The sequence below is a fragment of the Solanum stenotomum genome, chromosome 9 (genome assembly GCF_019186545.1).
Source record: "Solanum stenotomum isolate F172 chromosome 9, ASM1918654v1, whole genome shotgun sequence".
In the NCBI taxonomy this organism is placed as follows: domain Eukaryota; kingdom Viridiplantae; phylum Streptophyta; class Magnoliopsida; order Solanales; family Solanaceae; genus Solanum; species Solanum stenotomum.
This window is the reverse complement of record NC_064290.1, coordinates 53,123,627-53,136,452: the sequence shown is the minus strand read 5'-3', so window position 1 is coordinate 53,136,452 and position 12,826 is coordinate 53,123,627. Positions and strand designations below refer to the sequence as shown.

The 12,826-nt window shown below is 28.6% G+C and overlaps 3 protein-coding genes across 3 annotated transcripts in view; 1 reads left to right on the top strand and 2 right to left on the bottom strand.

The window, feature by feature from the left end:
- The window catches only part of LOC125876066 (defensin-like protein), a 235,779-nt gene that overhangs the window by 49,546 nt on the left and 173,407 nt on the right, over positions 1–12,826 (top strand). The window lies entirely within an intron of this gene.
- Positions 2,649–4,289, bottom strand: LOC125876052 (UDP-glucuronate 4-epimerase 1). Its single transcript, XM_049557157.1, has one exon. The coding sequence runs from the start codon at positions 4,172–4,174 to the stop codon at positions 2,897–2,899; it is 1,278 nt and encodes a 425-aa protein (XP_049413114.1). The 5' UTR covers positions 4,175–4,289; the 3' UTR covers positions 2,649–2,896.
- Positions 10,359–11,037, bottom strand: LOC125876064 (putative glycine-rich cell wall structural protein 1). The gene has a single exon (XM_049557174.1). The coding sequence runs from the start codon at positions 10,933–10,935 to the stop codon at positions 10,534–10,536; it is 402 nt and encodes a 133-aa protein (XP_049413131.1). The 5' UTR covers positions 10,936–11,037; the 3' UTR covers positions 10,359–10,533.

The window sequence follows — 12,826 nt, the reverse complement described above, 5'->3', positions numbered from 1 at the left end:
CAAATACACTATGTTTCTACCACCTAGGTTTCTATACATATTTTCTACCGATGTTTCTAATGGACGTTAAACTTAAAATAGATGTATCTATATATATAATTAAACCTTAATTCCAACTAATTATTAATTGATATAGTGTATATAGAATTATTTGTTTCTTCCATTGTACTCTATTTTCTTATCATGATGTATATCAAGAACATATGTGTAACTAAGTCATTCATTGTACTTGTGAATCAGAGTTGAAATTTACATCATAAGTTTTAAGCAAGCACAAGAGCCAAAATTGTCGAAGATTTTACCTAATATATGTGTTAGTGAAAAATAACAAATATCAATAGAATAGTTTAAAGTGTGCATAAGCTGATCGAACATCGACATTATTAAAAAAGAAAAATAGGGTTTAGTACTCACATGTTGATGAAGTGGCAATGAGCTCAACTATACTAAAACATGTGTGAGTTATTATTTCCAAGAATTACAAGTTGTTCATGTGGATTTGTTGTTTGCTCCTAAATATATGGTTTTATTCACATGATTGAGATTTAGTAATTACTATGTTTCCATCTTTCCTTTTAACTTTTGAATGAATTAATCAAAACCCCTTTATTTTTATTTTTAAAAACCTATGCTCAAAACATATGAATTGAATTTAATATTATTATTTCTTCATAAGTATGGATGTATAATCATTTTTATATATGTACAAACACTAAAATTCGATCGAAACTTGATATTGCTTAGTATGATAGAGGAAAATCGGAGCGAAAATAGTGAACCTTACTAGGGGATGGTGAATGCAATATTATTATATTGAGGTTAAATATAATAATATTTAACCTCAAAATTTATATTTTTTACTACGCCATATTCAATTAAAACTTTCACATAAACCAAAGTTGTATAATTTTGTTAAATTCGTATAAAAATTCAAAAATGTTAAATAGTTCAAACTTTCAAAACTTTATCGTTGGAATACTTTTAAAAAAAATATCAAATACTACTATTAAAGATCAATCACATTAAAGTTTGAAAAAAAAACAAACAATGGGTCCAATAATATAAACTGTCGGTGGATGTCTAGTCCTTTTCCAAATAAATGAGTCATATTTTGAAAGAAGAAAAAAAAACGAATATAATCACTTACATTTTTTTCCTTTTATTTTTCGTTCGATATCTAATATTTACATTGAAGTACGACTAAGTTAAATTCACATATTAATTGTAGAGCCTATTTTATGTGTGACGCTTTCAACACAATTTTTTCCCTTACCAAAGTTCAAATCTTAAACTACATAATAAGTTGTGGTGAAATGGTTAAGATCCTTCCACACTTCATCAAAAGCTTCGATTACGACCCATGAGAATGAAAATCAAAAATTAAATTCTGCATCGCGAATTAAAATTAATTAATCTACAATTCTGATACCACACATCTAGTAAAACACTAGATAAGCTCCACCCCTCCCCACCCTCAAACACACATCTCATTATATAAGTCGTGATGTGATGCTTAGGAATTAAGATTCCTCTACACTTTACTAGAGCTCACGAATTCAAGTTTTGAATATGAAAAATAGAAATTAATTTTACAATAAGTAAATTTGAACTAATTAGACTTCAATACAGATATCCAATACTGAGTGAAAAAATTAAAAATAAAAACACCCACCCCCACGCCCACCCCTCCCCCCACCCATAAAAAAACATCATAGGGCCCACAAAGCCCAATTTTTTAAGTGAAAGAGCCCAATTAAGTGTCGGTAGGAAAAAGCCAACAAATAGGAATACAGTTGGATCAAATTCACACGTTTGAGTCCTAATCATTCACATGTTGTGGGTCCCAAATAAAAACACTTCATATATATATCGCGTATTCATATTGAAATCTGACTATTCCGAAGTTAGTGAATGATACAGCCCGTTCATGATGATGGCTGCACTTCAAATAGAATTTTTCAATACGCAAAACTCGAAATTATCGGAGAGTAATTTCAATCATTCCGTCACAATCCAGATCGATGACTTATACATGTATTTCACAGTCAAGCTTAGCTGTCCATCTCCACTATTTAAGGCTCAAACTTAGCTGGCTTTTCTGTCTAATAAAGCCGAACCATTTAATTGTCAACAAATATCCCTTCATGTGCCTACACAAGATCTCACTACTACAATTAAATATTTTAATAAAAATCATAATCTATTTCCTTAAAATAGAATAATGTTTTTTAAAAACAATATACCAATCTAATTCAAACTATATAGCAAATAAAAATTTAGATAACATTATTTCATATCAAGAGTGGAGATAGTATTCAAAATGCACATTCAACATAATTTTAAAATTTTAGTCTAATAAATCATATATACTTGAAATTATTTTCTTAAAATAAAAAATCAAAACATATATCATATTAAAATCTTGAATTTTTCTTTGTATCAAACTTTCATACATATGAATTACCTTATGTACACCTTAATCAGCTTTTACATACTTCGATTATTCATAAAATACTTGTTACTAATAAAAGTAATTAGTTATTAGATATTGTTATTGTACTTTGTAAAAATTATCACATAAAGAAGGAAACAAGAATATACATATCAATTATCATATAAATATACATAAAAAAGTAAAAGACAATATATGAGACAAAGAATAATAAACTTCTTTTATCCTTTACAAGGAAAGCAATAACAAGTTGTTCTAAAAAAGGGGAAAGGGAGTTTATCAAATCTTTTCTCCTCCTCTTTCCCCAATAATAATAATAATAATTCAAAAAAAAAAGAATTGGTATTCACCTTTTCTTTTTTTTTTGCTTTTGTGATTAAAAAAAAGAAAAAAAATCTAAAATAACCACAACATGATATTTTAAAAGAGAAATTAATTATCAATTTACAACTTTCCTTGATCATAGCCATAATAAGAGAGATACCATTTAACAAACTTTTTCAACCCGGTTTGCAAATCGGTTGTGGGCTTATACCCGAATTCTTTCCGGGCCGAACTTATATTCGCATGAGTAAACGGAACGTCGCCGTTTCCGGGCATAACAACGAAATTCTTCTTAGCTTTAACCTTCAAATGCTTCTCCAACATCGCAACCATCATCGGAACTGTCACCGGAGACGTATTACCCAAATTAAATATCCGATACGGAGCGGGTCCCCGTTTCCTCCCACCCGACCCGGTACTTTTACCCGAAGTATCAAGTGACCCGATACAACCTTTTACCACATCATCAATATAGGTAAAATCCCGGGCTAAATCAACCCGATTCTTGCCCCGATAAACCGTAATCGGTTTCCCTTGCAATATGTTACGTGTAAAGCTGAAATAAGCCATGTCGGGTCTTCCCCACGGTCCGTAAACAGTGAAGAATCTTAACCCGGTTATCGATAACCCGTAAATATGGTTATAAGTATGTGTAATTTCTTCACCTGCTTTTTTTGTAGCGGCATATAACGAAGCGGGTTGATCCGTCCGATCCGATTCGGAAAATGGTACTTTTTCGTTTAACCCGTAAACAGAACTTGAGCTCGCCCAAACAATGGCGGGTTGCGGGTTCGAATTTTTACAAACTTCGAGTAGGGTTACCAGGCCGGCGATATTACTGTGAATGTACGAACCTGGATTCTCCATGGCGTAACGAACTCCAGCTTGAGCTGCCAGATGCATTACATGTGTAAATTGAGCAATGTCAAACAGCTTAACTAACAATTTCGAATCGTTAATATCACCATCAACAATGAAAATGGAATTCTGGTTGAGTAGATTCTTCCGAGCTTTTTTCAACGACGGATCGTAGTAATTGTTGAAATTATCAATTCCTACAACTCCGTCGCCTCTTTTTTTCAAGGCGAGGGAGACGTGGGAACCGACGAAACCGGCTGCGCCGGTAACCAACACCGACATTCCGCCGTGAGAACGGCGGATCTGAGCGGAATTGATAACATTTTTCTCCCAATGATAACCGCCCCATGTAGCGGTGAAATACCGGTTACCGGAATCCATAAACGACTGAAAACACAAATATGAAGCTGTTAAAGCTATTAAAAACAATGCCCATAGAAACATCGTGCTTGTTGATGCAAAACATCGATGAAAATGTCGATTTCTGTCCTTGAATTTTCCAGGTGTAGACGGAAACAATTCCTCCTCTAATGAAGGCATAATTATAATTATGGTGAATTTCTACAACTATTTTGTTTATTTATTTAATTTTTTTGAGCAGATGCAGAGAACAATTTGTTGAAAATTGTGAGTCTGCATCTGCGGAAGAAGAAGATAAAAATGGAGGAATATATATAGTGGGTGACCACAAATAAGGCGACAAAATTTCACGCGTGAACGCGTTGAGAGGTTAGAGAGAGAAAAATAGGAAAAAAAAATTAAATTTGTTTAATAAATAAAAAAAGAAAATAATGACTAGAAATAAGGGGACAAGTAGTACAAAGTATAAAAAAAAAGTAAAAGTTTAAAACATAGGAGAATTTGGATTTTTAGTGGGGTAGCGTGGGGGTAAAAATGGGATTATAGGTGAAAGTTTAAATTTAACGATAATAATAACGTATAGAAAAGATAGAGTGTATATAAGACTTATCTTATCATAAGAAGATATAGAGATTACTTTTGATAAAACTCTCAAATTCAAATTTTCTAGTTGGTATTCGAAATCATTAGTTATGAAGGTGAAAATTTTTAACGTTGTATTGTGCGGAATTTAATAAGGATTATAGTAAAAGATTATTAAGATTTAAGAGAGGTTCTCTTTGAAAATTAAAGACTTTTCTTTCTTTTTTTCACCTTTAATAAAAAATCAGCAATCCAAAAAATCTAAATTTACGCACTAAAAAACTCACTAAAAACATTTTTGGTATTTAATTTAATAAAATACTATTTTTAAATTTAAAATTTCTAATTAAAGTAAAATCGCACTTGGTGATACTTCATTTAGTAGGTAGTAGAGTAAAAACCTATTAAGACTTTTAAAAAATAAATAAATGATGGTATGATTAGTCTATGTGTGGTGTAAATATTATGGAATGTGTTTTTATTTTGTTTTTTGTTTTTTTAAATGATTTTCTATCTTTGCTCAATTATTTTGGAAGATGGTGTAAATTGTTTATAAATCTTAAATTAATGATTCGATATTCCAACGAATCTTAATTCAATCATAGTGTTTTTTTCCTTTTGTATATTTTCAAAGTTTTACTGTTTATAGTCACTCCTATTAAAAATAAATTATATCAATATATATTTAAAAAGTACTTCAATATTTCTTATTTGTATAAAGTTTACTATAACAATATGTTCACTAAAATTTCATTAGTGAAATCTGAAAAATATGAAAATATGAAATGTACGCAGATTTTATTCCTATCTCGTGAGTCGTGAAGGTAAACTATATTAATATTAGATCCTTCTTTTTTCTTATTTATTTCACATTAATATTGCTTTCTGCTTATTAATCTTTATTAATTATTATAATGAGGGGTTATTGTCAATAAGTGATTTGAGTGAATATCACTTTATACACGTAAGGATGTTGTATTTAAAGTGAAGTTAATGATTGACCTTATTTTATATAAGATTTCAATTATCATATTGTCTCTTGCTACCATCAAAGAACTATTTAATTTCCATAAATTGAATGAATTAAATTTAAACACGTAATTTGTTTGTTTAAATTTGTTAAATTATTGTTATATTTAACTAATTTGAAAACTATATTACAATACTCATTCTATAGATCACACAAGTAGTTAATTGGTGGAACTATTAACAATTATGGTAACTTTATAAATATTCACTTGTAAAAGAACAAAAAATTTAACGATCTAACTTACTAAAACTAAAATTTAGCATGCTTAGTGAGATATTATATAAATATTAGACTCATTTTTAAAACAAAAGAGTGTAATTTAATTGTTGACACAAGTAAGTAAAAGTAATTCCTAATTATTGATACTAAAAATTAAGGAGTGTTTGTTTTAGTAGAGTGAAATGTGATAACGAAAACAATGTCATTATGATATCATAAAATTTATTGCACTAATATAAATTATTCGATTTTATAGATATTTCAATTCCAACGAATAATATATGAATCGTTAGAATATTCATTAAAATCTAGTTAAGTTGTAATATTATGAAAGATACTCAATAGATATGCTTATTTAAAATGTTACTTGTTGCGTGCTTAAGTAATAAGTACGTATAATGTGATAATTAACATAACTTATTTAATTAAAAAAATCTTCTTAATGGGAAATCATCACTCATAATGACATATTCACTGTTTTTAGAAATAAATCTTGACTCTTCAAAAAGCAAATAAATTCAATTAATGTGAAAATATATATCAAAGTGAACATACTCTTTATGTGGTAATATTTTCCTCGTTTTCCACTTATTCTATTAAAAACTTATTATATTAAATGTTTCTTAATTAATTATTGCATCTTTAATGGTAAATAAAATTGCAAGCGACTATAACACATCATTAACCAATTAATTATCGAAGAATTAATCTAAATAGGTTTATCTAATCGTTTAAATAAAAAATAGTTAACATATGTAGAATATAAAAAATAATTATGTACATAGTTAAAAAGGAAAAGTTAAACAACTAATATGATAGACTATTTGGGAATAAACCCTCTAATTAGTTTACCAATTAGTTCACGCATGGCGTAAAAGAAGATTTGAAATAAAAACAATTAGTTCATACTCCCTCGATCTCAAGATTAGCATCGCTTTAGCAAAAAAAAGTAAAAAATCAAAATAAGTATCGTTTTAAAACTAGCAATATTTTGAACCTTAATCATCAACTATTACGATGATTTGCTATTTTACTGAGAAAAAACTCATAATATAGTAATCGATTCGCTTTGTATTAATGTATTGATTAGCTTTGTATCGATCCAATCTATATCAAAGCATAGAGATAGAGTGCAAATCAATATAATTCCAAACGAACAAATACAAAACCAAATAAATAAAATTCGAATTTCATTATGTATTATTATTTTATTAAACTCTTACTATTTTAATAAATACAAAACATATAATTGCTCTATCGGTTAGTTGTACTTATCGTTATCGAGGGGACGGACCCAATATATAAATATGAGAGTAAATTAACATAACATGGACATCATTTTGTTGAACCGGTTTAGTACAACGTGACAAATAATATGTACACGTTAATTATTGCTTCGGTTTTCTTTTTCTTACTAATTTTGATTGATAGGTTTACCATCGGTTGAACCGGTCACCACCTTTTTTTCTATTAGCATCTTCGTTCACTTTTACTTATCAGTTTAAGATAACTCTCGTATTTAATCAAGATATAAAAGGATAAATAACTTCAAACAATCGTAAATTATTAAATTTTAGTTCAATCATTGTACATTGTAGATCACTTAATCCTTAATCAGACTCCAAGTTCGAACCTCTAGAATTGTAAAATGAACTTTACAATACGTGAACTCGGATTTAATGACATGAACACTAATGGAAAACTAATAAAAATACCAATTTTACCCCTAAGGGCGGTGGCAATGTTGTCATAGGCGCCCATATTTTTCTGTTTGTTTTTTGTTTCTGTATAAAAAAAAGTCAAATTGCCAGCTTTATTTTGCAGATAGTAATCAGTCCAGCCTGAATATTGACTTATTTTTTTAAAAAAAATTAATTATCATATAAATTATAGTTTTAAATTCCTTGATGAAGGTTCTATGAAACTGTGAAGACTGAACTTAATATTTTAACATAATTATTAAATTCATCACTCCAAAGAGCAGTGACTCTTGTGAGAGAAACTCCAAAAGTATCGATGCTCAATCAAAAAATTAAAATATTTAATTATTAGTGGATGAAGTAAATATTGATCGCAAATAAAGATGATCAAGCCCTAGTTCTCAAGGTTAGAGGAGTAGTCAAGATTTTCGTGGTGAAATACATAATTCGTCTTAATAACAAGCTTCACAATTACATATTTAATGAATTTTTAATAAAAAGATTCATCTGAATCAATACGTAATCATCTAGCTCCCGCTTTGCTCAAGGTTAGGGTATTTCTATTGCTTTTGGCATATAATTTCAGCACAAATTTGATAAGTAAATCGGTTAAATTTCAAAATGATATCAAACGTCTGATATAATGATAAGTTGATTAATGGGGCTAACTTAATTCAGATAATCATTGGAATTTTCTAGGTTATTTGTTTATACTAAATTTTAGTTGTTTTTTTTAATTAAAAAAATAGGACATTTTATGTATTTATTTTAGTTTTTTTCTTCTCAAAGAAAGGATTAAGATGCCAACATTTGGTGGTTGGAATGAGATTTAATAAAATAAAATAAAATAAAGAAAGCTTATAGAATAAAGTTCAATGTGAACTTAATGACGTGATTGCTTTAAAGTAAAGTCTTCTTTTGACCTAACTAAGCACATCTTGTCTCTTATTATAATAATGAAAAAAGAACCCTAATTAGTACATATATCACTCCACATGTTACGAAAGACTTCCGTTTACTTTTTTATTCGATATTTGATATTTACTTATTTCAAGTTATAATATTTGTCATTTTCTATCCATCTAAGGACAATAACTCATATAATCGCTAGATCAGTACGATCAATATATTTTTATTATACACCACCTCATAACTCGCTCCGAAAATGCTTTTCTAAAACATTTGGTGAATAGTTACTATATTTGACTAACAAAAATAAAGTCAAGAAGGGTTTGGAATTCCTCAAATCAAGAAGAGCTAAGTTGTGAGATAAATAAGTAATAATTGATGAAATAGGTGTAGCACAATAAATAGATATAAATTCTGACTTTGATGAGATAGATATATATCCAGTACCATATGAGCTGTGATGTGTACTTTACCTTTACTACTCCACTAGTTTTAATTAATCGTATAATCGTCATGTTTCGCTTATCAAAAATTAAATTATATAAGTATTTGAAATATTTTTTTAATCAAATTAATAAGCAAAAATTGCAATTTATGGTATAGATTATATTGTATATAAATGAGTTCATTTGAATTTCTAACAATAAAACACGATAATTAATTTGAGATGAAAGGAGTACTATTGAGATTTTAACAACAAATTGTACGGCAAATATGGCTGATTTATCCAATGAGACTTGAAAATTTAGGAGTGTTCCGTCTTACCATTAGAATTATTCACTTGATCTTAATAACTTTCGCTTACCCTCTACTGTGTAATAGCCTGCAAATCACACAGGGGATGTAAATCGCACTAGGGAAGCCCTATGCGACAAACTCGACTTAGAAGGCATTGAGGGGGGATCAATCCCGGATCATCCATGTGGATGACCACCCTCCAAACCAACTGAGTCATTCGAAAGACAACTTTCGCTTTATTTCTAATGTTTTATTATAAAATTTCCAAATCTAAATTTGAATTGGCATACATATTTGAAAAAATATTTCAAATTCATTTTTCAACGCTATCTTCGTAAATTCTAAATAAAGCGTTCTTTTTATCATTTACAAAAAATATAATCAAACACAACCTCGTCTTTAACTCCAACTTCATAAATTTCAAATAAAGAGATAAATATTTGAAATCTATGGTCAAACGTCAACTTAGATTAGCTAGAAAATTTATTGATAGTATAGTGTTTGTGCCAAATTACTGGTTCAAAAAATGACTATTTGCCAATTTCTAATCATTTTGTGATTGGGCCATGGCCCAAGAAGTCTTAATCTTTTTCACAATTAGCAGGCCTTGAACTCTCCAGAATTTCGGCTGTATGGGCCTACTAATTTTCTCAATTTCAATGTAATCTAATATTGTCAAAATGTAGAGGTGGTTTGGTGTGAGATATAAGGTATAATAATTTCGGGATAAAATGTAGGATTATTTTATCATGCGGTTGGTTAGAGTTATTAAGTAGTTACTGGACTATTTATCCCACCATTTATACCATAGTGATAGGATAAATTATCTCATATACATGGTGGATAACTTATCCTGAGATAACTTATTCTGAGTTAATTAGTTCCTAAATAATTTATTCCCAACTAAACGACCCCTAACAGTTTTATAAGCGAAGACTATTATTTCACTTGAACATTTTCTAGACTATAAATCATTTAAAAGTTTTCACAAGTACCTTGTTAAACTCAACATTTAGCTTTGCTCCCTCCAATCGTAGCTAACACTATTACTAAATTTTGTATAATAGAAACTACATGTGACATTATTATATATATAACATTAGCAATAACATATTCAAATCTTATCTCTATCTTTACGAAGATGTACGTAGAAAATAAAACTTTAACATAAGGTGAAGAATGCATAAAACACAAACCAAACATAATTCCTTCCATTTAAACCTTAAAACATAAATTACAATGATCAAACTAGTAGTACAAAGTTACATTCCATTAAGACTTCACCATAATATTTATTACTTTTTTTTTTTTTGAGGTGGTGAATTTTTTTCACTAGTGAAAAATGACATGCATGCATGGATTTAGTTGCCACCATTTCCTCCACCATACCCACTCCCCTGTCCACCTCCATATCCACTACCATTGGATCCACCTCTGTTCCCAGATCCAGAACCGGCTCTTGATCCAGCGTATGACCCTGCAGATGAGCCCGCCTCAGAACCACCACCTCCTCCTCCTCTTGAGGAAGATGAACTAGAACTAGAACTCGAGCTTGAACTTGAACTTGATCCTGAACCTGAGCCAGCTCCTGCACCAGCACCTGAACCACTTCCACCACCTAACCCTAACCCTATCCCAATACCAACACCAATTCCACCCAAATCCAACCCTAAATCCATCCTTGCCACTCTACTTTCAGACAACACAATAAAGCTTGAAAAAACAAGCAAAACAAGAAGAGAAAAAGCCTTCACCTTAGCCATACTAGAAAAATATAGGACCAAAATAGCAAAGCTAATGTTTTGTGTACTATTTTTAGCTACTTGTGTTATGATGTTTTTGTTGAGTAATACATAAGGAATGTTAGGGCTATTTATAGGTGTAGATACTAATTAGGTAACACCAAAATAAGTGGACCACATTTTAACTAATTAACGCAAAAGTTAAAGTTAAATATATCGAAATTTTTACATAATCAGATCACTTTTATCTGTGGTAAATTGCAACAATCTTTTATTCTCGACATTATAAATTTTACATTGTAAAAAAATTTATTTGTAAATATTATAATCAATTCTAAATATCTGTCATGTAATTTAAATTCTTAATGTATCATACTAGGAAAATATTATGTTGATCTGTTTTTTTTTTTAAAAAAAATATTGGGACAAAAATTTGTGGATGAGAATGCTAAGCATGTCTGTCCAAAAAAATAATAAATAAATGTCAATTAAGCATGCAATACAAAAAGGTTATTGGAGTGCTGATTTGATGGTGTATACAGTATACTATGATGATATTATGACAATCCACCATTCCACTATGGTAGTGGAGTTTTTTTTTTTCTTTTTAAATTTAATTTTTTTAAATAAATAATTTTTTTTTAATCTTTATAAATATATAGTAGAGTTAAATAAAATTTTGCATTTTAAGGCGACTTACATATATGTTTCTTTAGATGAAGAGTATTTTTATCGATGTTACTATTTCTGTTAGAATTCGATTCATCAATGTCTTTCATTATTTATCAAATTTTTTCCGCTAAAAAAACATGTGTGTTTTAATAGTGATAGTATAATCAATAATGAATAAATTTTATTAATAATACACATAAATTAAACTCTTTTTAATAATATGTAGCCAAATATAAAGTGGAAATATAATACAAATGAAAATGTACGTGCCACGAGGAGAATTGATTAATAAAATGTTTTAGAAGGAAATAAAATGCATATAATATTGTTCAATGGAATGATGAGAAAGATCCCAAAAAATGATACATATAAATAATATGTATGAAAGTTCTAGATTTAACTTGGACTTAATTAATCTAGGTGTGAATTCAATTTTGTGGATGTAGTTCTCTCGGTTATATTTAGTGCACAAGTCAAATGATATAATATATGGTCATTTGCTATAATGGAATATCGCTATTTAGATCAATATTGAAATGTGACAAATAACAATAAGAAATTGACAAGTGATGAAATTGGTTAAAGCAATAATGGAGTACAAAATGGATGGTAATATTAGAGGCCGATTTGAGATTTAAATTAATTTAACTAATTTAATATTTAAAGTTTTAATAATGAGTTTATTACACTTCTAAAATCATATGTTTACAATTTAATATTTGATAAAATAATAGAAAATTTTCACATATATACATCTAATATACATGTAAAAAATATTTAATTTAATTTAATTTGTCGATGCTATGAAACTATGTATACCTTATTGTATATATACTTGCTCAATAATCTTGTAACTTCCTAACCAATCGAAGAAAAAACAATAAAAGATTAAAAATGCCAACCAAAATCATTCAACCCAAAACAAATATGCTTACAATTCAGATGTTCAAGACCGTGATACATAAAAATAAATGCATCGTATTCTACTTATATATAAGAGGGAGTTTATGATGGGACATTTGAATGTCCCATCATAAACTCCCTATATAATACATATAATATAATAAATCATTTTTTCTACTATATAATATATATAATATATATTTATTTTCTAAGGGAGTTTATATAATATATAATATAATATATACTTAAACTCCCTTTTATTATATAGTAGAAAATAAATATAATATATATAGAATATAATATAATATAATATAAAATAATATAATATAATAAATCA

Excerpts from the sequence above, each read along its gene's own strand:
- LOC125876052 (XM_049557157.1), bottom strand. The coding sequence starts at position 4,174 with ATGCCTTCATTAGAGGAGGAATTGTTTCCGTCTACACCTGGAAAATTC.
- LOC125876064 (XM_049557174.1), bottom strand. The coding sequence starts at position 10,935 with ATGGCTAAGGTGAAGGCTTTTTCTCTTCTTGTTTTGCTTGTTTTTTCA.